This window comes from Sphaeramia orbicularis, chromosome 7 (assembly GCF_902148855.1).
Source record: "Sphaeramia orbicularis chromosome 7, fSphaOr1.1, whole genome shotgun sequence".
NCBI classification, from domain to species: Eukaryota; Metazoa; Chordata; class Actinopteri; order Kurtiformes; family Apogonidae; genus Sphaeramia; species Sphaeramia orbicularis.
The window spans coordinates 26,304,059-26,331,907 of NC_043963.1; the positions used below are offsets into that span (position 1 = coordinate 26,304,059).

Below are 27,849 nucleotides of genomic sequence, written 5' to 3' on the forward strand. Positions count from 1 at the left end.
TCTTCGAGACGTGTTAAATATAGACACAGTTTCTATGAGCAAAATTGCATTCGGGTTTCATAAATCACTTTGCGTGGGCTAAATTAATATATTTACATTTTCTCCTCCTAGCACATGCACAACTGTGTGTAAACGCCCCATATTGCATAGTCATTGTGGCAAACGTACTAACTGGATGAAGGCGTTCTTTTTTGCACCTTTGAAAGACGTAACCCTTAGTGCGCAGTGTTAGTAAATCAGTTTCTACATTTTTATGCGTGTGCAATGAGTTTGTACACGTTTTTATACATGCAAACCTTTAGCAGATCTGGATCTCAGTGTTTTGAATCTCTACAGGTTGAACACAGGTTACTACAGTTACACACAGATACAGTTCATGATCGCAACCCTAAGGACACCTGTACAATGGAACAGGAAGTTAAATATTAAATAGCCTTTGTGTAAGTATTCTGATTCTGAATCTATATCATATATCTTTTCTCTTTGATACCAACTCCCTGTTAACACATTTCCACCAGAGCAAAATGCTGTCAACACAGGCCCGGATTCTGTTGTTATTAAGCCGTTCTGAGGTTGTTTCATGGTTTAAAAAATTAATTTAATTTATGATAAAACTGCCACCCCCTCAGTTGCTGCATCCTGATGCCTGTAGCCTGAATCGTTGAAATGGTTTGGTGACAAGTAACAGGTAAGTTGTGACTGTGCATAAACTGATCCAATCGGGTCTCTGGGGATCAGTTTAATGTCGGCTCAGGTGAACTGGTGTCTACTAGTTCCTCCTGGTTTCTGGTCTGGCTCACAGCTAACCTCAATTATTAGTGGCCGCTGGGTTTTTGACCTATCAGTGTTGGCTTTCCAGACTTTCATAACAAGCCAACTTTTAGAACAAACTATCTCTGCCAATAGTCCATTGTCAAATGCCTCTGCTATATTTTATTTTTAAGTCTTTCATGTTGGTATTTTACCATGCTGCTGTTTTTATCTGTCATGTTTTTGTTTAACAGCTAACTTCAGACTTGGGCTATGGTTTGCAATGTGGCATCCCAGATAGCAAAGAGACACTGGGACGGATCTGGATCAGAATTGCTGACCGATTCGGCCCAAAACCATTTGGCAGATCTGGCCCGGTGTCCAAATGCACATCGGGCCAAAACAGGTACTGCTCCACGAAACGGATCTTCTACAGAATGGTCCAGCTCTGGCCCAGTTCTGTTCAATCACATCTAGAATATACACAAGAATCATGTTGGCCCAGATGTGTATTACGACTCTGGTCCAGATTTGTATTACGACTCTGGTCCAGATTCGTATTACGATTCTGGTCCAGATCAGTATTACTACTTTTAAAATCAGTTTTGGTTGTGTGATGGGAGACTGTTCTGGGCCAAATCCGTGAGCCAGCACAATTCTGTGCTGAACTGCTAGAGAGAGCTGAAAGACGGATCCGATGCAGATTTGGTCCAAAGTCAGAAAACAGATGTGAGCTATAAATGGATGTAAAGGCTTTAATGCGGATCCGGCCCAAAGGTAATTGCTATCTGGGATAGTTAGCTTTTCCACCTCAAAGGCAGAAATTTCTGTGTTGATTCCCAGTCCGACCAGAACCTTTCTTCAGTATCTTCTACCATCAAAACATGTATATTTAGGTACTGATGAAGATCTAGCTTTGGTTGCTAAGTACCTTCAATGGCAGCTCACTACTTCTAATGTGCTAAGTGCTAATGCTAATGCTAGGGGCTGGGCGCATAATAGGATGAATAAAATGCAAAGACCGAATTTCCCTATGGGGATTGAGTTAAACTTTGATCTTTACATTCTCTCCGGTGTCAATTTGTGATACTAATTCTGCATCATCGCCTGACATACCTACAAAACAAACAAACCAATTTTCTAATTTGTAGACCTCATTCCTTTCACTGGTGTATGTTTCTACCTAATTACTAAGCAGATGTGAATGCGATGTTTGTTTTTTGTGTGTATATGTATCCGTCACAACCTTTCATCTCTGATTATGTTGATGACATTGTACAAGGCGTTCTAAATGCATTTTTTAAATTTTATTTTTTCAAGCATCATCCGGGGTTTAGTTACACTTTAAACTCTCAGTTCCTTTTAAATTCCAACCCCAAATTCCCAGATCTCATCATCCTACAGAAAAAAAACAGAAAAAAAAAGAAAAAATAATAGCTGTGTGTTACTTCAGTGGGCAGTACCACATGGTGTCTTCTGGTATCCAGATTGCACCTCTTATGTGAAACCAAGACACCAAATGCCACACTTCCTTGCAGAAAAATAAACACATCGGTCATGGTTTTCTCTTGATTTTCCTTTTATCCAGGAAAAATGTTGAGGTCAGTATTAAATAAAGTCGAAGTCAACATGAGAAAAACACATCCAGTGAAAACAGGTTTGGGTGAAAATAAAGATTTGCCTTCAAAATGACTTGTTGATGCTAATGTATCACAGTATTGTTATCCTCTTATGTGTCACAGTGGAGGGAGAGATTTGTAATAAGGCGGTAACAGTCGGATTTAAGAAATCTAAGTGTCACCGGATTAGAAAAAATGAACAACTTTGAGTGAATGGTTAAATATAGCTATTGTCCCTGCAGCATGGTGTGATTGTGCATTTAATGTGACTCTAAAATGAGTGCTGCAAAAGACTTGTCACAGCTCCGTGTTCACTTTGAGTTTGAATGTTGAGGATGTGTATTTTTACTGACAATACACCAAGAGAATAGCTGTATCTAAAGAGTACACAAAGCACTTTTGTGAAGAATCAGTTCAAGTCCTAATAAAAATACAGCAGGGTAAGGGCATTTATGCAGAAACATGGCAGTCCTCATCATCTTAATTGTTATTCTCACCCTAGCGAGTCCCAGTTCACGCTTGCTCTCACACAAACACAAAAGGTTATTTGCTTCCTCCTCTGAGATATCGACTGCCCCAGTGTCAAACTGTTTCCGCTCCACAGTACTGCGACTCAAGTTCAGCCACTGTGATCAAATACTGGGTGAGTTTCCAGTTTAATTCTGTTTCCACTTGAAAGACCAGTGAACTATGATCAAATGATTCAGATTCTCTTGCCAGCACAACTTTGTGTCATCTAACATTCAACAGAACACCTACCTACAGCCCTGCACACCCACAGTACCACGCAGATTTATTTACCTAACATATTTTGCGACCATATTGATTTCACCTCAGGGGTATTAGTGAAAAAAACAGCTAATATGTCTGAATTTTCCCTGCTGAATGTCAGACATATATTCAGCATGGATTTGATTTATTCATTTCACTTTTTCCCAGGAAGGAAATTGACATACAGTGGAACTAAACTAGTTGAAGGACCACTGAGAAAATTCAGCCTCATCTGTTCTGAGCTGTTGTGAGGTTAGGTCAAAGGTCATTCTGGTCTCCCCACTATCCTTAAGAGACATCACGTCTCCAGACCAAAGCTTGCAGATGGTTCACAACTATCCCTTTGTGTCTTGTTAAGGAAAGTTCATATATGCATCTGTTTCTGTTGCTATGATTTCATGGAGCTGATTTATTATAAGGTTAAAGGAAGTGTTTTCCCTATCATTATAGAAGCCACGTTGGGCAACACCTGAGCCAAATAAATGTACATTTAATGTGAAAAAAAAGCTAAACTAAATGACTTTTGCCAGATCTAGTTGGAGCTTGTCCCCTGATTTGTTGCTATTTGTTGGTTGTTAATTATCATATTTCCTCAGTTCGTCACTGGGGCCTTTATTTACCTCAGAAGGTGCCATGGCTTTAAATGATGAAAGCTTGTATTTCTAATATCCTTTGTTTAACTAGAAAACATCTTAATTACCGTGACACCTTGTTTTTATTCATTCCTGTTTGCAATGTTACAGAACTGCAGTGCACTTCTCTACAAACACATTTCCTTAATCACCTCAAAATAAAAGCCCTGTAGCATTTCAGTTGATAGTATGTACTCATTGTGTAATAGAGCTTTTATTGTGTAAACGCTGCCTTCCTGTCATGTTTCTAAGTTTAGCTGAAAATACACCTGCAGTGACAAAAACCAGACAATGACAAAATAAAAATGAATATCTAGAATAAAACATGATGTCTAAGTCTAGTCACCTAGTCGAAGTTTTCCACAATCTTATGAAACAGTCATCTAAAAATATGTCAAACAATATCAAATTTTCCTGGGAAAAGACCCCAAAATCACCTGCAGCATCTAATCTTCCACAGCAGTGTACCGAAAACCACTGGTATAAGGTATATTTACAATATTCAGCTAATTATTTAAAGCCATGCTCTATTCCTTGGCTCAGAACGATGACTATTCTATTTATATTATTTCGTCGTAATTTAAGAGCTAGTTAATTAAGAACTGGATAAATTTACACTACTGAGCAATTTCTATTTTCACAAGCTCATTATAAGAGTCGTCTTCATGTTTCTCATACCAGCTGCATTGTGTTGATGTTTGGACATAAAAGCATATGGTCTGAGGGTCAATACAGCCATCTGTTTGTTCTTAGAGATAACATCTTGGCTCAGATGTCCTCTGCTACAACAAATAAAGCAATAAAATGAGTTTCCTTAAAATCATCAAGTTTTTAGGGCTTGTTACGAACACTGAATATAATGTCACGGTTTTACTTAACAATTTAACTTAAAAGGAATGAACTTGGAGCATTATTGTCCTTTGAAAGCAATGGGTAATATAGTAGTATTTTCCACAAACAGCAGACATGGAACAGAAAAGAGACCAGCAACATATTTGTTCAATAAAATTAGGGAATCTATTTTTCATGCTTACTTCAATATACCCTAATCTGTCATCCAGTGCTAAGATAATTTGTTATTCACATAAGCATTCAGTGCAACAGGGCCACTGTGACATTAGGCAGGTGAGACTGCTGCACAGTATGGCCTTTGGCTGGTTAATGAGATAGAACATTTGGCCAGTCCTGATCTGGCTGTTTTATTATGTGAGCAGACAACTGCAGAACCCATTTAGCAGCCAAATACCTGTGGCTTTGATTTTGACAGAGTTGTCCTCTGTATCTGTCCTGAGTAATCAATCAAAGCCCAAATTGAGAAAAAGGACTTTGGGAAAATGGTGCTTTAGGTCATCCAAAATACAAGTATGTAAGTGTTTTACAGTTAGACTTACAGTCACACTAATTGTCAAGTTTAACAGGGCTGCAGAGGGACTGACTTGACAGATATTTTGTCTAAATTCGTGTTTATTGTAGAAAGACAGTGAATAGAGTGTGATGTTTGTGTGAAGGCAGTGATTTTGTGTGCGTGGTTGACAGTTTTTCGTGACACGCAGGCGATTGCTGTCAGGCAGTTGAATCAAGTGACAGTGAAATTTGAGAAACTGCTCAGTAAACACGATTTTTGGTCCAAACTTGAGATGTTTCCTTTGTTTTTCTCCCCGAGTTTTACAGAATAAAGACCTGCATGAAGAACTGCATAGAGCTTTTAAAACCCACATTGCTGTGAACAAAAACATGTTTGACTTTATGTGCCTTTGTGATGCTTTTTGTCTTGACAGCTCTTTGATGCTGAATTTGGAAAATGCAGAAAATCAGTTGTGATAATGTTGCACTTTGACATTATTAAGATTAATTCATTCCATAATAAATTTAGCCACAAATACAAAACAGAGAATATGTCTGATTATTTAAAGTTTAGTTCAAGGGCCTGGCCAAGCGTAAGTGAACATCAGGGTCAATTTCTTTTTTCTCTAAAACAATATGTTTGATTACTCAGCATGAAAGACATACACTACAAACAAAAAGTTAAGGATATTATTAATTTTTGGGCTATTTTTTTCAGTTGGGATTCTTGCACAGCACTTCTTACTTTTTTGTGGGAACTGAATTGAAACACATTTTTTTAATGACCAGACATAGTTTCATTTACAAATGGACCCAAAACACAAACCTGGGACAAAAAAAAAGAAATATCTTTAACTTTTTGTTTGTAGTGTATATTTCTAGCTTCTAAAACTGTGTTTATTTAATTTGTACCTGAATTACAACTGAATATATAAGAAAATATGAAAATACAGTATAAATGAAGAACAGTAAAGCTTGTAAATGAATGTATACAGCATAAATTCAGAATGTAAATAACAATGTGTAAATAAATATGTTCAAAATATATGCCAGTGTCTGATCTTATATTTCATAATAATCAAATACTATGATGATTTTGAATGTTATTTATTATTAAAAAAACAGCAGAAAGATGTGTATTAAATATAGTAATGAAACATATATGGCCAAAGACTGATAATTCTATCAGTGTCTTAATAAAATCTTTGATTACTATTCTGGTGCATCACACTGAACAAACATCTCACTCTGTTATTTTTTTGGATTCTCACTCTCTTTCCATGAATTAATGTCTTTTAAGACTAAAATGAAAATAATATCAGTTTCATTTTTGGGTATAATGTACTCTCATATTGAGCTAAATATTTGCACTTTCCTTGAGGAACAGCACTTTTTGGTATTTTTTCCAAACCTTGAATAACTGCTGTATATTTTTCCTCACTCTATTACTTTGTCAATGATGATAAATTCATGTTTTTATTAAATATTTGGTTATTATTCCTTAATGGCATGTTGAAATACTTGGTTAGCCCTACAATTTGAACTATTATGGTTGCTGCTAAATTAATTTTTAAAAACAGATATGGAATGATTAGTATTGCTGCACAGTGCTTTCTCACTCCGTTGTTCACTTAGCCAGACCCTAAAGTAGCTTTTCTGCTCCTTACAGGGAGTAAAAAAGTGGATGTGCATGGTAGTCAACTTCATGTGACGTTAAGGTGTTGAAGGATTGTTAACAGAACTATGACTCCATCTATTATATAAATAAAAATAATAAAAAGTGCTGCGAGAACTTCACTTTTTAATTGAATTGTGACCTCAAGCAGCTCCATGACTATCCTAGGAAAAAAAAAAAAAAAAAAAACAGACAAATGCTGTGGCTCGAGAGAAAACAGGTGCAAGACAGAAAAGTTTTAAGTATCCTTGAGTCTGTGAGAGCTGGATCTAATATAAGCATGTGCAGACTTTAGAGATGAGAGCTGAAGGGGCCTTTGGGGATTCTTCACCTGTCTTAAAGTGAGACGTCTTTGCGGCAGATCCACACAGACTGTGTAAGTTATGTAAGATAATTGGTGACTTTATGAAAAACAAACCACTAGAATGGTTATTATGCAGAAATAGGTTGACAATCTTTTAGTGTGAAATGAATGACAGTTGAGTTTTTTTTTTTTTTTTGCAGAAGTGCACCAGAACTTGAATCACACTGGAATAGGCTTGTGGAGGTTCAATGGCGCTTCATACAGGGTGGCTCAGCTGGAGAGACTGAAAAGCTCTGCAGGAGTAATCTGCTGCTGGTGCCTCTCCAGGACAGCTGATGATGGGCAGCCGCTAAGAGCTGGCAGTAAAAGAAAAGAAAGGGACGCAGTGGCACAGAGAGTAGTGGACGTATCGGTAGTGATTACATTCTGCTTCAGAGAGGGTCAAGGGTCAGACTGAGAGTGTGCCGGCAGCTTCCTGAGCCAAAATGATCATATTCCCCACAACTGCACAATGCCATCTCCTTCTGTTGCTTCAGGCTAGTTCTTACTCTGTCAGTACCTTCCAGTTTTGAAAATAAAAAATCAATTTCCGCCTAATGTATGAAATGCACTGCAGATACTGTACAAGTTTTCCCTCAAGATATAGGTTCAGAGTTTAGTAAATTCAAATTTCAGCATTAATCATACCCAGCAGTCTTCATGTTTTAAAACCGAAACTGTCTCAGACTAGGAAGTGGAAATGAGATACATCATTGGGAGTAGGACATGAACAGCAGTCGTAGCTAGCCTCCTCTGGGCTAGATTATTGTACACAGAGTTTTAGTGGTACACTTTTATTTTACAAGTATTAAACCTTCGCTAACACAGCTACACCCATTTTAGATCGCAGCATGTGTGTCCAGGGAAATATCAGGTTGAATTTGCTTTCCTGTCCTTCGTATATATATTTACTTTACTTTTACAAGGAAGTCCCTGTGATTGTAGCAGTTTTGCCAAGTGAATTGTTTTGTGAATTTATCTGTTGAACGGAAAGATTGAGTCATATGAGCTGTCAGGGTAAAACACAATCAGTGGTTCATAAAATTAGATCCACACATTGAGAACCACTTTCACATCACCCAGATAGCAAAATCATTATGGCTTAAATCTGGCCCAAAACTGGCCTGCCATTTTGGCAAAGTTCTGGGCGGATGTAAATGGCCCAAAATAGGCAAGCCAAAATCAAACCAGTAGGAAGCCAAATTTCCCCCCAAAGCCAATTGCAGACTTCCAGAATATAGCCATAGTTGTCCCAGAAAAGCCCCAAATCCTCATAATCCAGCCAAAAAGTAGCCAAAACTGACCCAAAGACAGGCCAAAAGGAGGCCAAAATTCACCCAAAATTTGTGTTGATCATGCTTTTAAAATGAAGTGGGGCTTTCTTCTGGGTTGAAATTCCCGCTCTTTGTGCAGTGTTTTGGCTTTACAGAAATATGCCAAAACGCAACCAAAACACATCCCTATATGGAATAAGATGTTGCCACTCTTTAGTCAATCTTCTGTCTTGCCATAAACATGCCATACCATCCCTATACTTGATCCTGCTCTTTGCCCAGTCTTTTGGTTAACCAGCCATATGCCATAACTCAGCCATATATTGCTGGTGCCTCCATATCTATTATGGATAACCTTAATCATACCGCAGTTAAGCCTAAAGGTTTTCATAATGCCAAAAGAAAGCCAAAAATGCCAAATGTATGCCATAATACTGCCAAAATATTTGCTATCTGGCCAGTGTAAACAAACTGTTTTGCGGAAATATGTGAATAGAAACTCACCATCCTCTCGAGACTTTTGGATAAAGGCATCAACGCCACTTTCTCCATAGTTTCCCTCTGAAGCCACTGTGGACACATAGTTCCATCGCATGGCTTTGACGATGTCCACCATGGCCTGGGCCTGGTAGGTGTCTGGGGGCACGACCCGAGAGAAGAAGTCATAGCGAGTGTTGTCACTTAACTCTGGAGCTGTCGAGGCGTAGCTCACCTGAGGGATCTACGAGAGACAGGGAAGAAGTAAGGTGAGACTTGGTTACTGTTGGTAAATCCTCTTAGTCTGCACAGTATGAATATTATAATATGACACATAACATCTGCTGGAATGTCTCAGCCACTCACTGATGGTTCTTCATCCTCTACAGTTGGCACATTGTTCCTTTAAATGATGATCGCACGCTTAGCTAGAGTACTCCCTGAGAAGTATTTTTCCACACCAGTAAAGCAACACTAATCTGTCCATGAATTCACACTTGTCTCTGACATAATGTGAGATTTATTTGGTGTTGAAAAACATAAGCACAAGATGATCTTCCTGAAGAGCTGCAATAATACATAGTGTTCCTGTCAGAATTAACATTATTGCTTAATAGGAAAGGCAAGAAACCATAAATACAGTATTATGTCATTGTGCTGCTTTAAAGTGATTTCATTAATATTTTGTTGATGGATAACTGTATATAATGGAACATGATCTAAAGCAATTCATGCTGTTGCCTGTGACACATTATGTGTTAAAATAAGATAATAACCTTTAGATTGCACATAAAAGAGAAGGCGGTTGTGTTTAAAAATATCTAGGTTAAGCATCTCACTCATGATGTATTTACTCCTAAAGCTGGTGAGTCCAATTATATTTGTCTTCAAATGCTCCTCTTAAATAGCTTTAGCTCACTTTGTTCCTCGTCATCACAGAGGTTCTTTCAGAAGCTTCCTGAAGCAGGAAACTCTTAGTAGGTCTAGTATAATCTCAACTTTTGCTTGCTCAAGTCATTTCAGATTTATGGCTGACATAGCTTCTGTGATCTTTCTGTGGCTTCTGTGCTTCACAGTTTGGAAAATCACTGACCAGAAATCCTCAAGTGCTTCATGGTTTTACTTTAAATTCAGGGGAACTTTTTTGCGCTGATTCATTTCATTTTATTTTTGTACCATTTCCTCTGGGTTGATGAGTGACGTCAACAGCAGGGTCACGTTTGTTAAAGCTGAACAGGTGAACAAGTTGTAATGTAAGTGCATTTTCTCCAGTGACTGACAGTCCTATGGTGTGAAATATCTAAATGCAAGAAATGCTGTCATTTGTATAGAGTACAGGTGTCAAACATACGGCCTGTGGACCAAAACCAGCCCACCAAAGGATCCAATCCGGTCAATGGGATGAATTTGTGAAATGCAAAAATTACACTGAACCTATTAATAGGGTGTCAAAATCATTTAAGTTCAGGTTCCACATATTGACCAATTTGATCTAAAGTGGATCAGACTAGTAAAATACTATCATAATAACCTATAAATAATGACAATTCCAAATTTTTCTTTTTGTTTTAGTATAAAAAAGTAAAATTATATGGAAATATTTACATTTAGAAACTATCCTTTTACAAAAAATGTGAATAATCTGAACAAATACGAACGACTTGAAATGTCTTCACAGAAATCAGTGCAATTTTACCAATATTCAGCCTCCTACTGTATCTTTTGTGTATTTGTAGATCCACTGTGATCTGTAAGTTGTAATTTACATAAACAATAAACAGACATAATATTGTTAAAATCGCACTAGTATTATTGAAGACATTTCAGGTTGTTCATGTTCACATTTTTAATGAACCTTTGTAGATGTAAACATTATTATAATGTAATTTTACTTTTTTCCGCTGTTATTATCTTACTGGTTCAGCCCACTTGAATGTGACCCCTGAACTAAACTGTGTTTGACACCCCTGATATATAGAGAAAGAGCAGTACAGAGAAATAATCCAAGAAAAAACACATAATGTTAAATAATGTTGGAGAGGATAGTTGAATGTGTGGCTTATTGTTTAAATTATGCATTTGCTCTACGTTTTATCGCTGATGATTTTAATCTCTATTTAATTTTAATGTTTTTATATTTTAACTTTCTCCCATCTTAAATGTATTTTTATGCCTCTCCTGTGATGCTTTTATATTTTATGTAAAGCACTTTGAATTGTCCTGTACATGAAATGTGCTATACAAATAAACTTGCCTTGCCTTATGTTGACTTTGCTATATCATTTAATGTCTGATTTGCTTGTAAAGTACATGAACCAGTATGTTAATATTGTCTATAACCCTAAACCTAAACTTCTTTGCACATACAGTGTATATACCAAACAGTGTACCTTTGCCAATAGCTAATACCTGACTCCATCACTGCAGTCGGCCCCCTGTGGAAATGATATCCTCCATTCCCCTCTTCCACACTTCACACAGCAGAGGTCTTTGATGTGGTCAGCTGTAGCCCTGCACTGAACCTACTACTATATGCTGAGCTCCCGCCTGTCGCTGAGGCTCCTATTAAGAGCACAGCTGTTCGGTCTGTACCCCTGACCTACAGCTCCTAAACTCATGTACCCACACACCGAATTTCCTTTTAAAAGGATCCAGTTGGTAAAGACAGAACAGGATGTGCTTATTTATCTCAGGCTGTGCAGAACTTGTAATAAACAGATGTCGTCTTGTTTCATAATATCGTAATGTTTGTGGCCTTTTTTTTTTTTTTTTTTTTTTTTTTTAACAGCCCCAAATAACCATGGACTGCAGATTGGCAGTGTAGTGTGGGTTTTGCCTTATAGGAAAGGGTTTGTCATGCATCAAACTTGCCTTGTTAACTCAATTCCCTCTCAAAACAAAGAATACAGACAGAAAGTGAAATTTGTGTGTAAAGTAATGGACCATATGCATGTCAGCATCTTGGACTGATGGCTTTTACTTGTCCCTAGTTGTCACACTGTGCTGTATTCACGTTGCATTCTCGAGTTGGTTGTGTTGTTTGGAGGTGGAATTGCTTGTGCAAATTGCGCTGCTTCATGAGCTGTGAGTACTGAATGACACTGATGTTGAAGGCTGACTTGCTTCATGCACATGCTCCACCGGGACGCTCTTAGAGACACAGACTCTGTCAAGGTCTGTGTCTGCAGCCTCTGGACCGCTGGTAGTCAGCTGACATTTTGATTTAACACCTGCCAATAACAGCGGGCTCATGTACACCTGACCCCCGAGTTTGCTCACTTTTTGTCTACTTTGACACTTTGGTGGAAGTTTTCTCTCCTTACATCTGTGTCTCGCTCACACTTGGAGGCAGAAGAAGTGTGATTTTTTTTTTTTTTCCTTTTCTCACTAGTTTGACGTCATAAGGCAGGAACTAGCAGACTGAAAATGAAAGTGTTGAGTAAAGGTGTTTGGAAGGTGTTAATGATGTCTGGTTTTACATTATTTTAATATCCTATTCAGCAACACAGTGAGAAGTAGTCCTTAGCCATTTGCACCTACTGTTCACTCCTCGGATTGTGGGTAAGAGTGTTATATTTGCTTCAGTTTGTTAATTTGACAAACACTCTACAGTTTGGAATCAAATAAGACTTGTATCCAAATACTGCTGACCTGTGCGTGTCACACAACATCCCCCTCTGTTGTACCCAACAGGATTATTCAGGAACTCTTCCCGGAGTGGCCTTAGATAACATATCATCAAAAATCCCTGCTGACATTGGGCATGACTGTACCTGCCTACCCTGTTCCTGTTATTACCGGGGATGCTCTGCAAAACATAAAAAACCCTCCTCTGAGAATACTTTGTGCAGAACAGAATTTATGCTAAAGATAGAAATCTAAAACTATCACTACATTGTAACTTTTATTCTGTGATATATATATATATATATATATATATATATATATATATATATATATATATACAGTACAGGCCAAAAGTTTGGACACACCTTCTCATTCTTCGCATTTTCTTTATTTTCATGACTATTTACATTGTAGATTCTCACTGAAGGCATCAAAACTATGAATGAACACATGTGGAATTATGTACTTAACAAAAAAGTGTGAAATAACTGAAAACATCTCTTATATTCTAGTTTCTTCAAAGTAGCCACCCTTAGCTCTGATGACTGCCTTGCACACTCTTGGCATTCTCTTGATGAGCATCAAGAGGTAGTCACCTGAAATGGTTTCCACTTCATAGCTGTGCTTTGTCAGGGTTACTTAGTGGAATTTCTTGCCTTATTGATGGGGTTGGGACCATCAGTTGTGTTGTGCAGAAGTCAGGTTGATGCACAGCTGACAGCCCTATTGGTCAACTGTTAGAATGCATATTATGGCGAGAACCAATCAGCTAAGTAAAGACAAACGAGTGGCCATCATTACTTTAAGAAATGAAGGTCAGTCAGTCTAGAAAATTTCAAAAACTTTGAATGTGTCCCCAAGTGCAGTCGTAAAAACCATCAAGCGCTCCAACGAAACTGGCTCACATGAGGACCGCCCCAGGAAAGGAAGACCAAGAGTCACCTCTGATGCTGAAGATAAGTTCATCTGAGTCACCAGCCTCAGAAATCGCAAATTAACAGAAGCTCAGATTAGAGACCAGATGAATACCACACAGAGCTCTAGCAGCAGACACATCTCTACAACAACTGTTAAGAGGAGACTGCGTGAATCAGGCCTTCATTGTCAAATAGCTGCTAGGAAACCACTGCTCAGGAGAGGCAACAAACAGAAGAGATTTATTTGGGCCAAGAAACCCAAGGAATGGACATTAGACCAGTGGAAATCTGTGCTTTGGTCTGATGAGTCCAAATTTGAGATCTTTGGATCCAACCGCCGTGTCTTTGTGTGACGCAGAAAAGGTGAACGGATGGATGCTACATGCCTGGTTCCCACCGTGAAGCATGGAGGGGGAGGTGTGATGGTGTGGGGGTGCTTTGCTGGTGATGCTGTTGGGGATTTATTCAAGATTGAAGGCAACCTGAATCAGCATGGCTACCACAGCATCCTGAAGTGACATGCCATTCCATCCGGTTTGCGTTTAGTTGGACCATCATTTATGTTTCAACAGGACAATGACCCCAAACACACCTCCAGGCTGTGTGAGGGATATTTGACCAAGAAGGAGAGTGATGGAGTGCTGCGCCAGATGACCTGGCCTCCACAGTCACCGGACCTGAACCCAATCGAGATGGTTTGGGGTGAGCTGGACCGCAGAGTGAAGGCAAAAGGGTCAACAAGTGCTAAGCATCTCTGGGAACTTCTTCAAGACTGTTAGGAAACCATTTCAGGTGACTACCTCTTGAAGCTCATCAAGAGAATGGCAAGAGTGTGCAAAGCAGTCATCAGAGCTAAGGGTGGCTACTTTGAAGAAACTAGAATATAAGAGATGTTTTCAGTTATTTCACACTTTTTTGTTAAGTACATAATTCCACATGTGTTCATTCATAGTTTTGATGCCTTCAGTGAGAATCTACAATGTAAATAGTCATGAAAATAAAGAAAATGCAAAGAATGAGAAGGTGTGTCCAAACTTTTGGCCTGTACTGTATATATATATATATATATATATATATATATATATATATATATATATATATACTAGTGCTGTCAAATGATTCAAATTCTTAATCAGATTATTCACAGGGTTGCTGTGGATTAATTTTGATTAATCATGATTAAATAGCATTCATTTTTAAACTATATTAATCGCGTTTCATTTTGCATGAGCAAACAGACTCAAGAAAGAAGGGAATATATATGCACTTAACATGTTTGTCGCAAACTGGGCAATGCGTTAGCCAAAGTGCTAGCAGAATCCCAGACTAACGTATGCTTCATGTTAATGTGGTATTTTAAGTTGGAAGTGCTTTGGTGAAAAGAAAACTCCTTCCTGCACAGTGTGTATGATACTTTATGTCAGTCGACTGTTCTGTCTTAGGTTTTTTTGTCCTCATATTTCCATCCAGAGGACCAACGTGCTGTTTAGCATCTTCCATCTTTATGGGTTGGTTCTGCTGCCTGTCACTACTGGATCAATTGCCCATTTGCGCATGTGCAACACTAACTCTACTTGGACAAACTGCCCCAAATGCATTGTCAGAGACGTTCAGAGTCATTCTGCACTGCAGATGGGTTAATTGCATTAAAATTTGTAATCAGATTAATCATGATGATGGATTAATCTGTGTTAATGCGTTAATTTTGACAATCCCAACACACACACACACACACACACACACATACATATATATTGCATACTATAATGTTATATAATTGTGCAACATAATAAGATACTTATTATTATTTACCTCTTTGCCTCTTGTTTCTACTAATACTTTCCAATGTGCAATTACAATTTTCCACTACTGTTTTTAGTTTACCAGCCGATAGGCTGTAAGCTATTGTCGTCATGCGGCGTCTCTTAGCGTCATTGTCGTCTGTCGTCATCATCTGTCGTCATCGTCTGTCGTCATCGTCTGTCGTCGTCGTCGTCTGTCGTCCGTTATAAAAATTTCAATCGTCTTCTTCTCCGAAACAACAATTCCAATTGACTTCAAACTTGGTATACAGCTTCTTTATGATGATGTCAACAAAAGTTAGAGAAGTTATTTGGATCCGGGTCTGATTCTGGATTTGGTGCGACTTTTAAAAATTTCCCCTTCATAAGAGATAGGAAGTGGATCGATGCAATAACTCAGTAAATATAAATTATATCAAGTTGAAATTTCTACAGTCCAGCCCTGATGGGGAGATGACCAAAACATAATGGCAACATGCTGATCAGGATCTTCTTCTGGATCCGGGAACTTACGGAAAATTTAACATGGGCTCTTACGGGGAAAAAAATTTCAGTTGTCTTCTTCTCCGAAACTACAGTTCTGATTTACTTCAGAATTGGTATACAACTTCTTTATGATGATGTCCACACAAGGTATTGCATTTATTTCGATCCGGATCTGATTCTGGATTTGGTGCAACTTTGAAAAATGTTCCCATTATAAAAGATAGGAAGTGGATTGATCCAATAAATCAGTAAGTATCAATGATATCAAGTTGGAATTTGAATTTTTTACAGATCTGATTGGAATATGACCAAAACATGGGCTATTTCTATAATATAATAAATACACATAACTGGGTGATAATAAATGGCATCTGAATACTTTCCCCAAAGCTTTTAATTTGGCTGGTAAGCTACAGGGCCATTGGTCCTATTTTTTATAGTTGTACTTTTTTCTTGTGTTTATATTTGGTGTTATGCTGCTTTTGGAACTTCAGTGTTCTGAGGGCTCTGCCCAAATGATCAGTAAGTTCTATCTAATCTAATCTAAATATTGTTAATGGTAAAAGAAGAAGCATACACTTTATTAAGAACAGTGAAAACAGAAAGACTTTAGTATTACATAAGTTGTATTTACACAGATTTTGTTTGCAAGCTAAATATTACCCAATAAAATCCAAGTGGGCGTTTACCCTATTATTAAATCTGTCTTTATTTAATTTAATTTTTTAATTTTTAATTTTGCTGCTGTCATGCATTGTGGTGCTGCCATGGGATGTCAGCTTCCATATCTGCCAAATATGTGGGTGCTGCAGTGAAGCTGCCCTGTGTTGTATTTTTCACCTGAGGGATTTTCACTGCTGTAACAATCATACAATTTCAGCATTCTGTCAAGAACCAGGACAGGCAGAGCTTATCATGTTTGTGTTGGCGAGATTTCTTGCTCACTGGACTACAGCGATAGTCCTGAACAGTGGGCTTCCTCTAATACAACACAGTCACTTCTTAGCGTTGACTCAAGAAATTAAATTCCTCTGCAAAGGCAGCGTCTGATCTCCCTCTGGAAAATCAAAAGAAACTGGGATTGAGAAGAAAAAAACCCCAAAACATAAAGACGTGATGTTTTGAGAAATGAGAATATGCTGTACACAGCAAACAGAAGGTATCTTGAGAGGGGCGGATGTATAAAAATTGCACTTTGAAACTGAATTCACGATGTCTTACTATAATCACAGCTAGATTTAGGGGTTAAGATCTTTGTAGGTTATTAAAAATGCTCCTGTGGCACCGTTTTAGTGATTCTCTGTGTACTTACCATCTGCTCAGGCTGAGACTAAAGCAGCTGAGCTTCTGTCCGCTGATGCGGGCTCTTTGTGACCCAGTCACTTCAGTCAGAGTATACCAACACATTATATTTCCCTAAGTTTATTGAAATGTTTTAATCTGTACCCCCTCACCCCAGCACTACCCATTTAATTGCTAATGGCCTTGGGAAAATATGCTTAATTGCTGTGATGTGAATCTCAAGCAGATTTTTGATGCAGATTTAATGTTCAAATCACTTGCTTTAAATAACTGTGCCTTTTTAAAAATTCAATGAGCTCATTTGGCACTGCATCAATGCAGGAGTAATGATGCTCATTAGAACTGTACAGAAGTATTATACAACTGCACTGTTTGCTGGGGAAGAAAAATCAAAAGCTTTAGTTGGGCGCTGGAAATGTTTCAGTAAATACCTCCTGCAAATATGTTAGCAGTATATTTTTAATCTGTGAAAACATAAAGTTTTCTCACGAAGCTAGCTCGTATGTTAGGCCCACTGATTAGACGGCTCTGCTGTGTGAGGTGTAGATATCTCATCTTTATATAATATGAGGTGGAAACAACAACTGAGATCTGAAAAGCCTGAAAGAGGGCCAGATGTGGACTGTCAGCAGCAGCCATAAGCTGGATAAGTAATACTAATACTAGTGCTTGCTTTTGATTTACAGAATGTGTTAGATGGAAATGTAGTTACTGTTTGCTCTCACTGGAGTCCTGGAGAGCCAATCGGCACGCTCCCCGGGCCGACACTCGCCAGATCCTTCAGGCGCGGCGCAGTCCTCACCGTTTAATTAAGAACCAGCTGAGTACAATACTGGATGTTATCCAAGGTGAAACCTCCACTCGGCGAGTCCCTACAGTGAAGATTTCTATTCTTACACATGGATAAGTTAAACAGCACCGGCCCTGCCATACTGATTGATAAAACCATTGTGTTGGAGACAATTTTTATGTGCTCTCTTATTTTTCAGCTCGTCAACAGTTTCAGTGTTCTTATCATTAAGACACTTTACTTCTGCCAAGTAAGGATGGTTGTGCTCTGAACAGCTTGGCCCGACCCGGTGACTAACTGCAGAACCAATCTGCTGAGTCATAAAGCATATTGAGATCTTTCCACCCATTGTTAAAAAAATCAATACGTTGAGACTAAAGTGAACAATAGAAAGTCCACAAAGAGTTGGCTGGGCTAAATATCAAACTCTCCACCTCTCTGCAGGTTACCATCTGACTCTGTACTTATTCAGAGTTATGACACACACTCTGCATTTGTCATTGCAGAGTACAACAGAGCTACAGCATGTTGGCCATTGCTTATGCAGAGTCATGCTCTGTACGATAAAAATGACAGTTTTACCCTTTATAGTTGACTCAGAAATAGTCTGAAATTCAAATTTTCAACCTTAGTGTGTTTTTGGAGGCCAAAACAAGACTTTATTACTTTTGTGAAATTAAAAAAAAAAAAAAATGTTATTGTTATGTATAAAATCAAGGTCAGTGAAGTTACCATATTTAGTTCCTTACCTGTAAGTGGCAAATAACCCCAAAAAGTCCAAGAAGTAAATATAAAAACTTCCAAGAAACACTCACTGTTCATGCAGAGGTGGCCCTTACAGAGCATATTGGATCTGAGATTGTTGACACTGTCCTCACTGTCACTGTTGCTGTCACTGTCTTGTAGTATATGTGGAAATTACCAAAAAAAGTCACTTGTCCAATAAAGGGTTGAGATTGAATATAGAGTGCTGGCATCGCAGAGCTATGATGAATAATAATGTACAACACAGAATACTAACTGTACGGACCTCACAATTTCACTCTGCAGGTGCTCCTCTTATTATATATTATACATATATATAAGTCTAATGCGACAGTGATTTTAAAATCGTCTTTAAGCAGGCATATTTTACATATTGTGAAACCTTAAACTTGTAAATTCAAGACTTTAATAGGTATGGTCTAATGTTTAGGCCTATTATTGATTTTCTTGTATCAAATGTATGGTGTGGTGGAAAGGATTTTGCCTTACCAGCAGAAACAGTGATTTGGAATATCAATATTATATACTAGTGCTGTCAAATGATAAAAATTTTTAATCAGATTAATCCCAGAGTTGCTGTGGATTAATTTTGATTAATCAAGATTAAATATCATTCATTTTGAATCTATATTAATCATGTTTCATTATGTATGAGCAAACAGAATCAAGAAAGAAAGGAATATTTATGTACTTAATGTGTTTGTCGCAAACTGGGCGATGTGTTAGCTGAAGTGCTAGCAGAATCCCCAACTAATGTGTGCTTCACATTAACGTGGCATTTTAAGCTAGAAGTGCTTTGGTGAAATGAAAACTCCTTCCTGCAGAGTGTGGATAATACTTTGTTGGTCGACTGTTCCGTCTTGTTTTTTTTTTTTGTTTTTTTTTTTTGTTTTTTTTGTCCTCATATTTCCATCCAGAGTGCCAAAGTATTGTTTAGCGTCTTCCATCTTTATGGGTTGGTTCTACTACCTGTCACTACTGGATCAACTGCCCATTTGTGCATGAGTAACAGTAACTCTACTTGGACAAACTGCCCCAAATGCATTGTTGGAGACATTCAGAGTCATTCTGCACTGCAGATGGGTTAATTGCGTTGAAATTCTTAATCAGATTAATCATGATGGATCAATCCGTGTTAACTCGTTCATTTTGACAGCCCTAATATACAGACCTGATCAAAATCTTAAGACCAGTTGAAAAATAGCTAGAATTTACCTTTTGCACATTTGGATCTTAATGAGGTTTTAAGTAGAGCTACAATATACAAAAGCAAGAAGGGGGAGTGAGACAAAAAGCACTTTGAAAAAGTAATTTGTTGAAAACAACAAGTAAACTGAAATAGTCTGTTTATCAGCTGATCAAAAGTTGAAGACCATCGCTCAAAAAATTACAAAAAACTCTCCAAACCAGAACAAAAAATTTTCTCAGTAGGACTCAGTAATGAGTAGCTCCACCGTTCTTGTTAATCACTTCACAAATTCGTTTGGGCATGCTTGATGCTTGAGGCTGGTGGGAACATTGCTCCAAGTGGTGAAGATGGCTTCACGAAGGGCATCAACTGTCTGGAACTGATGGCCATTTTTATAAACTTCCCTTGCCATCCATCCCCAAATGTTCTCTATGGGATTTAAATCAGGGGAACATGCGGGATGGTCCAAAAGAGTGATGTTATTCTCCCTGAAGAAGTCCTTCGTCAAGCGAGCATTGTGAACTGCAGCGTTGTCCTGTTTTTAAACCCAGCTGTTACCACACAGACGAGGGCCCTCAGTCATGAGGGATGCCCACTGCAACATCTACCCGTAACCAGCCGCCGTTTGACGACCCTGCCCCACCTGAAGCTCCAGTGTTCCACTGAATGAAAAAGCACCCCAGATCATGATAGACCCCCCTCCACTGTGCCGGGTAGAAAACATCTCAGGTGAGATCTCCTTGTCATGCCAGTAACGTTGGAAGCCATCTGGACCGTCAAGGTTAAATTTTTTCTCATCAGAGAATAAAACTTTTTTCCACCTTTCAATGTCCCATGTTTGATGCCTCCCTGGCAAAGTCTAAACGGGCAGTTTTGTGGCGTTGTAGGAGATGAGGTCTTTGAATTTATTTTTTGTTTTTGAAACCCTTTTCCCGCAGATGCCATCTGATGGTTATTGCGCTGCAGTCGGCACCAGTAAGGGCCTTAATTTGGGTCGAGGACCGCCCTGTGTCTTGACGGACAGTCAATCGGATCCTCCGGCTCAGCGCAGGTGTCATTTTTTTGGGTCTACCACTTGACTTTTTTGTTCCATAATGCTCAGGATCTGTCAAAAAATTTAGAATGACTGTCTTACTGCGTCCAACCTCAGCAGCAATGGCACGCCGCGAGAGGCCTTGCTTATGCAGCTCGATCGTCCGACCACGTTCAAGAAGAGAAAGCTTCTTAGCTTTAGCCATCAGGAGGGCATGACCATGTGAATGCCCGACAGAAAATGAGAATTTTGAGCAGATTTTGGCTTTTATAGCTTGCGGTCTTAAACTTTTGATCAGCTGATAAACAGCCTATTTCAGTTTACTTGTTTTCAATAAATTATTTTTTCAAAGTGCTTTTTGTCTCACTCCCCCTTCTTGCTTTTGTATATTGAAGCTCTACTTAAAACCTCATTAAGATCCAAATGTGCAAAAGGTAAATTCTAGCTATTTTTCAACTGGTCTTAAGATTTTGATCAGGTCTGTATACACAAACATTAGGTTTCATAACCCAATATATGAGTAACTGTGTTTAGGTTGGCTTAGATTTTAGATAGGTGGCACCCACAATTCACTTCTGTACGTTCGTAGAATCAATAGATGACTTAAGCCCTGTTCACACGAGACAAGCACTTCCTGCAGAGCTCATGTGATTTAGAAATTAACCCCCCATGTGTGCACCATGGGATCAGTGAAATCTGTGTTTTACACCAATTTGGTGACATTATCCCCTGGATCTAATGTCAAGGCTCAGTACTACTAATAACCTGCCACATGATAACTATTGAGCCTGGTGAGAAATAGGAAAATGTTCATAACCCAATGATTCCATAAATGTCACGCAGCTCAACATGTTCAGAGATTACGGTCTTATGATAGATTTAAGTTCTTTCTGTGATGAATCTCTGCACTTTGTAGGGACACTAGCTTACTTAAATTTGCATCAGAATGCCTGGCAAAGCTTGAATTTGTACACTGTAAGCCCGGAATTTGTATTTACTAAAATGCTTTAATTACACTGCACTTAAATGATTTAAGTTTTATGATGTTACTATAAAATGTTAAGTATATTCTACTAATTTGTAGACATAGTTGAAAGTACGAAAAAGTTTAAGTTGAATGGAATTAAATCACTAAGTTTTAGTCATGACCACACCTTTTTATCTTCGCATTGCATTGTGGGTATTGGGCATGTTGTTGAAAATGTGTTATTTTTATGCGCAGGGGTTCAGCGGGGTTGTGGTGTTAGTGTTAATTTGGATTTAATGTGTGTATGGCAGTGTTTATTGGCTTTTTTGTGTTTGTTTGTGTATTTTTGTAGAGCTGCACCATCAGTCAGAGCCATAGGAAGAACAATGGCTTTACTGTTCATCTAAGACTGTTATTGTATAATGGAAATCATAATGTCTTGTTAAATTAAAAGCACTTCCTGTACAGGCAAATGACACTGAGGTAACTTCCAATCATGCTATGATATATAAAGTTGAATAATTTCATAACTACTTTGGTCAGGAATAGGTTTTTGAGTTTGATTAACTTAAAAAAAGTAGTTTAATCAATGATAAATTAATCTGGCTGCAATTGACAAAATTAGTCAGTGTAACCTAAAATGCTGAGTTGAATGGTTGGATAGTGGGGTTGATTTTACAACAGATATAAAGCACAAATAACTTGTCTTTTAGTGTTTTCTACTTAATAGTTTAAGTTCAATACTTTTAGCATTGAAGTTGAACCTACTTAAACCAACTGATTAGTCAATCATTACTCAAATCATTTAATCACTTGCCTCAAATTTTTTGAGTAAACTCTACTTATCCGGGCTTACAGTGTAATTGCCAAGGCAGTTTACAATATTCTTAACCATGAAAAGTAGAAAAAAAAAGGCATGGAGGGGAAAAATCACTGCAAGGAGATGCAGATGATTATAATAATAATAGTATTGTTAGGCAAAATGTAATTTGCAAAGGAATTTTCACTTTTGTGGCAGATTCATACTGGATTTAGATCAGACGACCTTTGCAATTACTACAAATATTGTATTTACCTGAGATCTCCAGGTAATACAAGCCATAAGCAAATTGTGCTTTAAAATAATTATTAAATTCATTCTGCTTCATTTGTTCTAGAGATTAAAAGACATCACTGATTTCCCATATGGGTGCTTCTATAAAACCGGTCCCTAAAAATAGGACGGAGGGGCTTAAAATTCAAACCAGATGTAGATGAATGTTATGAAAAAAGTTTGGAAGCACTTTGGGTCTATTTTAAAAAGAATACTTACTGAGATAAAAGAGAAACTATTTTTCAGATAAAACACATTTTTATATTATTTTACATTATATTTAATACAAACATCTGCATGTAACATGGCAAAAAGGACACAAAAATTATGCACTACTATTTCTTTTAATATCTCTTTATTTTCTCACAGGTACATTTTGAAAATTGAACTAATTATGCAAGGCAGTGTTTCACAAAAATGACCGCTGTTGCAAAATCATTTGCAATTTATATGCGTTTAACTGGGTAGGTTCTATATGTCACGCAAGTGGACACGATGGTTTACATACAAAACCTGGAATGAGACTGAGATTCATAAAAAATTCACAAGTCTGGAATTGAAAAACCACTAGGATCATCAAATTTAACACAATGTCTTTATTTATAGTGCTATATAAGACCATTTCAAGCCATGTTTTCCAGATCAAATTCACTGACACCTAGGTAGCTTCTCACGTCCTAATTTTGGTCCTATTTTCGGCCCCAATATTTTATTAAAAATTCTTAAATTTTGGGATGGCTCAAAGCAACAGTATAATTTTTTTGCATTTATCTGAGGTCATCATTAGGTACATCCTGGGGGGAAATATGTCTAAATTTGTCTTTTATTTAAGGGTCTAAAAAAGCTGGCAAAGTGTCAGGTATGAAAATGAACCCAGTTTCATGGAAGAACCCAAAAGCATTTAATTTAAAGCAAAGTGCACAAGCGTATCTGCACTATAGGAGGTGATGCACACTGTGTAGCTTACCTGTCCACATACAGGACAGAAATCAACCTGCATGTTTGATCCAACAGCAAAGGGTTTTATCCTTTTCACCTATTCCATGGTGTGAGTAAACAGACAAGGTACAAACAGGCTTTTTTGGTAACGTTTTTCTTTTAAGAGAATTAACTGTCAGTCAAAATACACTTCAGGAACTAAATGAAAGTAAAATGTTGCTTTTGTGTTTCCATGGAGGTGCATCTTATAGCAAGTGTTAACATACAGAAATCCAAAGTAAATCTAATGGCATCTGTATGAATTACATTTAGGGCATGTGTCATGGTATTTATAGTGAAATACATTGTATAAGGAATTCTTCCAACAGTAGTTAAAGTGTCTCATTAATACCTTGAATGTGTGACATGAAAAGCCCAGGTTGAATTGCTGCAGGTCTTGGCTACATCACCTTCCAATTACAGTTGCTGTGTGGGTGCTATGATCATAAAGCAGCTTCTTCCTACTGCTGGCATGAATATTGTATTTTATAATATTTGCAGTTCAGAAATTTGTAAATTAACTGCAGTAGTTCAGATGTTTTATTTAATAATTAAATATTTCTCATCCAAGAGCGGGCCCTTTACAACTCCTGCATAACCCCGGCTTTAATTGGGTTAGGGCAACCAGTGTGCCAAGCTAAAAATAAAAATAAGTCCAATCAACATGAAGATAACGAGAGCAAGACTCGGCTAACCCTGTCTGCATTCAGCATCAGCTTAGTATCAAAGGTTTAGTTCCCTCAGGTTTTGTATTTTCATAAAATTCAATTCTTTATAGATTCAGGATGTTGTAAAGCTCCAGACAGACAGTGTCAGACACCGCCGTTAACAAATGCACTTATTGTTCTCAGTGGATGGAGACGAGACGGAGACATTAAGAGCTGTGTTAGAAAACTTTGGCACCGGTCCCAGAGCTTCAGTTCACTGACAAGGTCCGCTGACAACACTTAGACGTTTTATTTGTGAGTACGCATCATGTAGGGCGCGTGATTGAAAGGGTCGGCCTGGTAGCTGTCATTTTGTTGTGTAAGGCAAAAAGAATTAATCCCTTTTTAACATTTTAATTTACAAAAATAACAGTTTGTCCTCTATTCTCTGCTCATTCATATATCTATATTGTCACCATTACACATTGAAATGAAAGCATTCACTTGAATAAGCGAACATTGCCATTATATTGTATTTAATAAATCGAAGCTAAAAATAACGCGCGGCATTGCGGAAACTCGCTGCTTCCTTCTCCTCGCTCATCACTTGGCGCTGGTGCTGTTTAGATTCATAAGTGTGACAATCATGTTTACAGCATAAGGGTAATGACAGATGTTCCTGCTCGGTGTATGTTAAATAAGTGTCTTATTTATCTATCGACTTTGATGAATCGCCTGTCAGGCTGCGCTGAACAGTATCACATTTATGGATGAAGGAAGACTTTTGGAAAACACTGAAAAGCTTTACAGTGCCTGTAGCTTCACATTATTGAATACAGATATTTCATGGAACATTAAAGTTATTCTAGTCTGTGTTCCCAGCCTGCTTTTTGTGTTTCTATCACATCATGTCTGTATTTTTGATTCTTGAAACAAATCCCTAATTCACCAGAAACTTTATTCGTTATTACCCCCCCCCCCCCCCCCAAAAAAAAAAAAAAAAAAAAAGGGGAGACAAGGGATGTTGTTTTTGGTTTGGTTTGTTTGTTTTGTTGTTTCTTTGTTTGTTGACACTCTGTACATCCCTAAAACTGACCTCAGTCATTGTTGTTGTTTTTTATTTAACCTGTCAAGACCCAGTGGTACTTTTGTGGCAGTTCCCAAATGAATTTTTCTCCGTATTTAGCCTTTGTTACACAATTAATCACCATTTATTGTAATATCCTCTTTCTTTTGTGTTTTTCCAGTAAAAATCTGGTAGTTTCCTTTATTTAATTCACTGATCATGTAGATGTTCATAAAAGCTCAGATTAAAGTTGAGGGGTGTTATTTTAGAAATAGAAAAAAACTGAAGAAAAAGTGACTTTTTCAGCAAAGATATAAATAACTGAACATAAAACAAATGTCTCTATCCACTGTCATTGATCCAACTCCATGGGTTTTACCATTTACTTATAATGGATGAAATTTCACATATTTGTAGCAGCAAAAACTATTGGTTGAATTCATATGAAATTTGTTATATAGATTGCCAGTGAACCAGAATAGATCTGATTACATTTTGGAAAAGTAGGTCAAAGTTCACATCTTTTTTCTTTTCCCATTTACTTACAATGGGCGAAATTTCACATGTCTATAAAAACTTCAATTTTGTTTCAATTTATTTCAAAATTGGCACATATATAGAGCCAATTGATACGCTGACCTCACCACACATATAGACATGATGACATCAGCTGGATCGATGCCAAAATAAGCTACAATACATGTGAGGGGCGGGGTTTGTTGTGCCTGGCACCAGTTGTTAATTTTATCCATTACATGAAATGAAGTGTTATATAGTGTGTGCCTCCTGTAGTTTATTTTCTCTTCTTAATATGTTCTTGCTTGCAGATGTTCCATATTCAAGTACAGTAGTCCAAGTGAATGCCTCAGCATTTTGCTTGTGGTTGCAAAATGGTTAAATTAAACATACCCATAGCGGAACATAGTTAAAAGAGGTAGTTTGATGTGCATTTGCATATCCTAAAAACTCTTCTGCATAGGTAAAAGCTTTTAAATTATAGTATATATGTTGCCCTTGCCATCAGGAGGTTATGACAGTGTGAATACCTGACAGAAAATCCACATTTTTGCACAGATTTTTTCTTTTAAAGGCTGTGATCTGAAACTTTTGATTGGCTGATGAACAGCCTATTTCAGTTTAATAGTTGTTGTTTTTTTTGTCCTACTCCCATGTCTTCTTTTTGCATTTTGAAACTCTACTTAGAACCTTTTTAACATCCAACAGTGCAAAATGTAAATTCATGCAATTTTTTTAACTGGTCTTAAGATTGTGCTCAGGTGTGTATGTGTAAAGAAGGGTCTTTTTCTTTTCTTTTAACATATAAATTGGCCTTTTCTATGTCTTCATATTCAGCAGAAAACAACTGCCTGTGTGAGTATTGGAGCTTAATTGATTAATAGGGTGTTGTTGTCCAAGTGCCACTTCATTTTCCACCACACGTAACTGCAGTTTCACTGACTGGTTTGCATATTGGGACCAAACAGCCCCCGGTGTCCTCCTCGTCATTGTTCCAAGTCCTGATTTACAAGTTCTGCAGTGATGAAAACCTTCCATGTGATATAATGTACAAACAAGTCTACACAACTGTCTTTGTCACTGTTCGTTTGTTCAATTGTACACACACACTAACACCAACACACATGCACCTTGCAGAGCAAAAACCATTGCTAGCAGCCATTTCTGAATTGTAACAGTTTGCATAAATCTTTGTATCTCTGTAAAAAGGAGCACAGCCATGCAATGCAGATAAGAATTTATTTCCCTTTCTTACAGGGGTGGGCTGTTCCATTTCATTTCAACCTTTTGTCACAAACACGTAGCTCATTTTTCATATTTTGCTCCAGCCTAAACAGAACAAAAAAAGTTGCAGCTGAATTAAATATTTGATGCACCCTGGCACTTCTTATTTGTCCCCCATTCTGAAGCCACTCTATGCTGCTCCTTCACAAAGATTGTTATTCTGTTTGTTAAGAAGTGGCAATCATTAATTTGGGCAGTGGCAACTGTGATTAATTATCTCATTACAAATTGAATTATTACTCGCGTTTAACATGCAAATGATCTCAACTAAAGGTTGAGAATGTTGTGAGATTTAAACTAAATGACATTTGTGATTAATGAATCCCTGTTTACAGCATACTACACTAGTTTAGCATCCGTTCTGAAAAGAAGTGTATTGAAAAACACAATTAATGCTCAGGTTTGACTGCATCTCTGTCTGATTAAAGTGAATTAGTTTTCCACTGTAAGCATTAAAATATGAATTTGTGTAATCAGAAATGCACTGAGCATGGATGGAAAA

At 37.6% G+C, this 27,849-nt stretch overlaps 1 protein-coding gene across 2 annotated transcripts in view; it reads right to left on the reverse strand.

Annotated features, from left to right (window-relative positions):
• LOC115422873 (metabotropic glutamate receptor 4-like) overlaps positions 1 to 27,849 on the reverse strand; it is a 277,054-nt gene that overhangs the window by 79,670 nt on the left and 169,535 nt on the right. For both annotated transcript variants that reach the window (XM_030139485.1, XM_030139486.1), the window contains exon 3: positions 8,913 to 9,129. In XM_030139485.1, the coding sequence (XP_029995345.1) occupies positions 8,913 to 9,129 (217 nt within the window). The remainder of the gene's footprint in view (positions 1 to 8,912; positions 9,130 to 27,849) is intronic.